Raw genomic sequence first — 3,405 nt, forward strand, 5'->3', positions numbered from 1 at the left:
TTGGACTGCAGACTGTAAGTCATCAATAAATTCCTTTACTATATAGAGACTATCTGTAAGTTCTGTGACTCTAGAGAACCCTGACTAATACACTGGTGAATTATTATTACCTGAAAAAAATTTAACTTAGTTGATTGGTTTTTAACTTTTTTAAAAATGGAGGCTAACTTCCTAATCTCCAACAGCCGAACAGTGTATGTTTTAGATCTATAACAATTAGATATTAGAAGAGACCAATTTCCATTTATTCACACAACTGTTTTACATGGTATAAGATGGAAGTTATACCTCATTAAAAATGGAAAATCATAAGAAATACAAATATACCAAACCATTACTACCTACAGCATTTTAACAAAAATGAGAAAATTTAAAAGATTAAAATAATCATTATTGAATTCAAGATAATGTAGCTATGTGTTTTTATAAGACATGGTCTGTAGCCTGGATATGCTAACAGAGGCACATGATAGAAGACACAGAATTACTAGTATACTATTATCCTTCACAAATCTTGCATTTGCCTTAAACATACCTGGAAGAGGAGATTCAAAAACTCATTGGCAAGAACATTTTTCACACTCCATATCTGATAGTCTTCAAGAGTAAGATGGCCCATCTAAAAAAAGGGACATTCAAAATCATCTCCTGTCAATAATGCCAGTTATTACAGCACAAGAATGAAATATTTTTAAAAGCAAGCCAGTAATATACAGACAATACTATGGGGTTACATCAGATATATCACAATTAGTATGAGTTTACAAGTGATAAAATAATTAAAAAAAAACCCTGTAATTTTAATAAGTAGCCAGTAAAAATGAAGCATTTGTTAACGATTTCCTTTCTTCAATAAAATTTTGTAAATAACCTGAGCACATTGGCACAAATCTGCAATTCCCATACTTGGACAGTAGAAAAAGCAGGAGGATCAGAAGTTCAAGGTCACTTCTGGTTACTCAGATCTGAGACCAGCCTAAGCTACATATAGTGAGATACTGTTTCAAAAACCAGTGATAACAAAAACCAGAATCAACAATAGATGTTTTAGATAAACTGTGAGATATCATTGGTACAGTGTAGAGTATAACACCAGCTGAGTCAGTAAAATATCCAAGTCCAACTCTAAACTGTCACTACTTTATTATCATGGTTACATGGCAATTTGAGGCCCTAAACAATCTGCCCAATGGTCACTGGAGCCAGAAATAGAAACTCCATTTAACATAAAAATATAATACTAAAGCGAGGCGATTGTGGCACATGCCTTTAATCCTAGCACTCAGGAGGCAGAGGCAGGGAGATCTCTGAGTTCAAGGTCAGTTTGGTCATCTAGGGATAGACAGAGAAACCTGTCTCAAAATACAAATGCAAAACAAACAAATAAAACTTACTTAATTTTTTTATAAACCTCAATTATATAACACCATTATGGCCTATTCTTTACTAGTCTGCTAATAAGTACATGTCAGTATTTGAATTAAAAGATTCAAATTACTTCAAATGTACTTCACATATTTTTTCACATAAATTATTTTCAATTTCATAGAGATCAATAAAACTATCAAGCTACAGATAAGCTACCAATTACCAATAAGTCTTATCAAACTAAGTAATTCAAAGAAGTTATTATTTGTAAAATAAACTTCCATGGCCCCATGGTCTCATGGCCTCATCTAAAAAGTCTTTCACCCCAGAAATCACAAACTCAAATTCTACCACTGTTAGCTTTTCTTCTGTCTTTAAATCTAATATAATAGAGCCATTTATGGTTTGGTTTCCTTTATTCAGTATAAACTAGCCTTAGCATTATTTATTTATTTATTTATTTACTTACTTAAAAAGATTTATTTATTTATTATATGTAAGTACACTGTAGCTGTCTTCATACACTCCAGAAGAGGGTGTCAGATCTCATTATGGATGGTTTGTGAGCCACCATGTGGTTGGTGGGATTTGAACTCAGGACCTTTGGAAGAGCAGTCAGTGCTCTTAACCACTGAGCCATCTCTCCAGTCCCTAGCATAATTTATTAAATGGAAGAAATAAAGACTATAAACTAAAGCTATAAAGTGAGGTGTCTACTTAATTCATATATTAAACTTCACTGAATTGCTGTTGAAGATGGAATAGACCTCTATTTTTAGAGATGATGTAAAGTATTTTACCACTGGACCAGATAAGTGGTGATAATGTAGAAGAGTCATTTAATTATACATATAATATAAATTATACATCTTGATTTAGCACACATAGTATTTTTAGAAAAAAAATTACTTATAGCCAATCTCACCTTTGAGGTATCATGTGCATTCAATATCCTTTCTACAATGTCTGACAAATCCATATGGAATTCCTTTAAAAAGAAATCCAAAAGAGTAATGCATATAATTTTTAGTCCATTAATATATAAAAAACAATTCATTTTTCTTTTCTTTCTTTTTTTTCAGTCATTCCATCTACCTAGCAAAAAATCAGAACTTAGCAGAGCATATCACATATCAGTTCTAGGAAGATTAAAACTCTGCCTTAAAAACCAACCAACAAACAAAAAGAATCCGAACTTACAGGAATATCATCAGTGCGGTTATCTTTCCAGACCTCCAAAAGTGCAACTACCATGTCTTTCAGTTCAACCCTGGAGAGAACTCCATCACGGTCAACATCAAACACCTTGAAGCAAACTAATGACAAGATACTCTTAGGAAGGGAAATCACTTTTAGATTCTGAAATACGATGCATTTCATTAGAAGCTACCCTGTACAATTACTTGGTTTTCTAAGTCAGTATGTGCTACAGCAGTTCCCATAAGGAGTAGACCATACTATATATAGCATTATATTATTACCATTATTGTAACATGTAGAATTGTGAACAGACCTCCATGACTATTTCTAGGTAAAGAGACCTATCCAGCAGCCAAATCCAGAGCTACGTTCTTATATACTAGAAAGAAACGTTACCTTACAGATTTTCAAGAGGCAATACACATCTTTGAATCTCTCTCTTCTCCCTGGTTCTGCTGAATCAAACCTGAGCCTTGGACATGCTATGTACATGCTTTTCTTTGCTCTCAGCTACATGCCCTCCCTTAAGTTAGTCTTTGCACTTAGTCAGCTGTATCCCCTTCCTTCAGTTATTCACTCAAGATTCATCATTGAAGACCGTTTTCTCCTATGCTTAAAATTCCATCTGCATTGAGAATTAGACTCCCAACTTCTACTTTATCTGTCTAAAGAATATAATTTACATATAATATTATTTTATCAAATGTAATCTCAATTTCTTAGTAAAGTTTATAGACAAACTTTATATGGAAAGAGACAATTACTATGTAATTAACTAACTCTAAATAAATCACTCTGGTTTTTTTTTATTTTTTTTAAGATTTATTTATTATATGT

At 32.5% G+C, this 3,405-nt stretch overlaps 1 protein-coding gene across 1 annotated transcript in view; it reads right to left on the minus strand.

The window, feature by feature from the left end:
* The window catches only part of Usp32 (ubiquitin specific peptidase 32), a 137,988-nt gene that overhangs the window by 65,332 nt on the left and 69,251 nt on the right, over positions 1 to 3,405 (minus strand). The window contains exons 7-9 of the mRNA XM_021212704.2: positions 2,569 to 2,684; positions 2,294 to 2,356; positions 536 to 619 (exon numbers count right to left, since the gene is read on the minus strand). Of these exons, the coding sequence (XP_021068363.1) occupies positions 536 to 619; positions 2,294 to 2,356; positions 2,569 to 2,684 (263 nt within the window). The remainder of the gene's footprint in view (positions 1 to 535; positions 620 to 2,293; positions 2,357 to 2,568; positions 2,685 to 3,405) is intronic.

Source organism: Mus pahari, chromosome 14 (genome assembly GCF_900095145.1).
Source record: "Mus pahari chromosome 14, PAHARI_EIJ_v1.1, whole genome shotgun sequence".
In the NCBI taxonomy this organism is placed as follows: domain Eukaryota; kingdom Metazoa; phylum Chordata; class Mammalia; order Rodentia; family Muridae; genus Mus; species Mus pahari.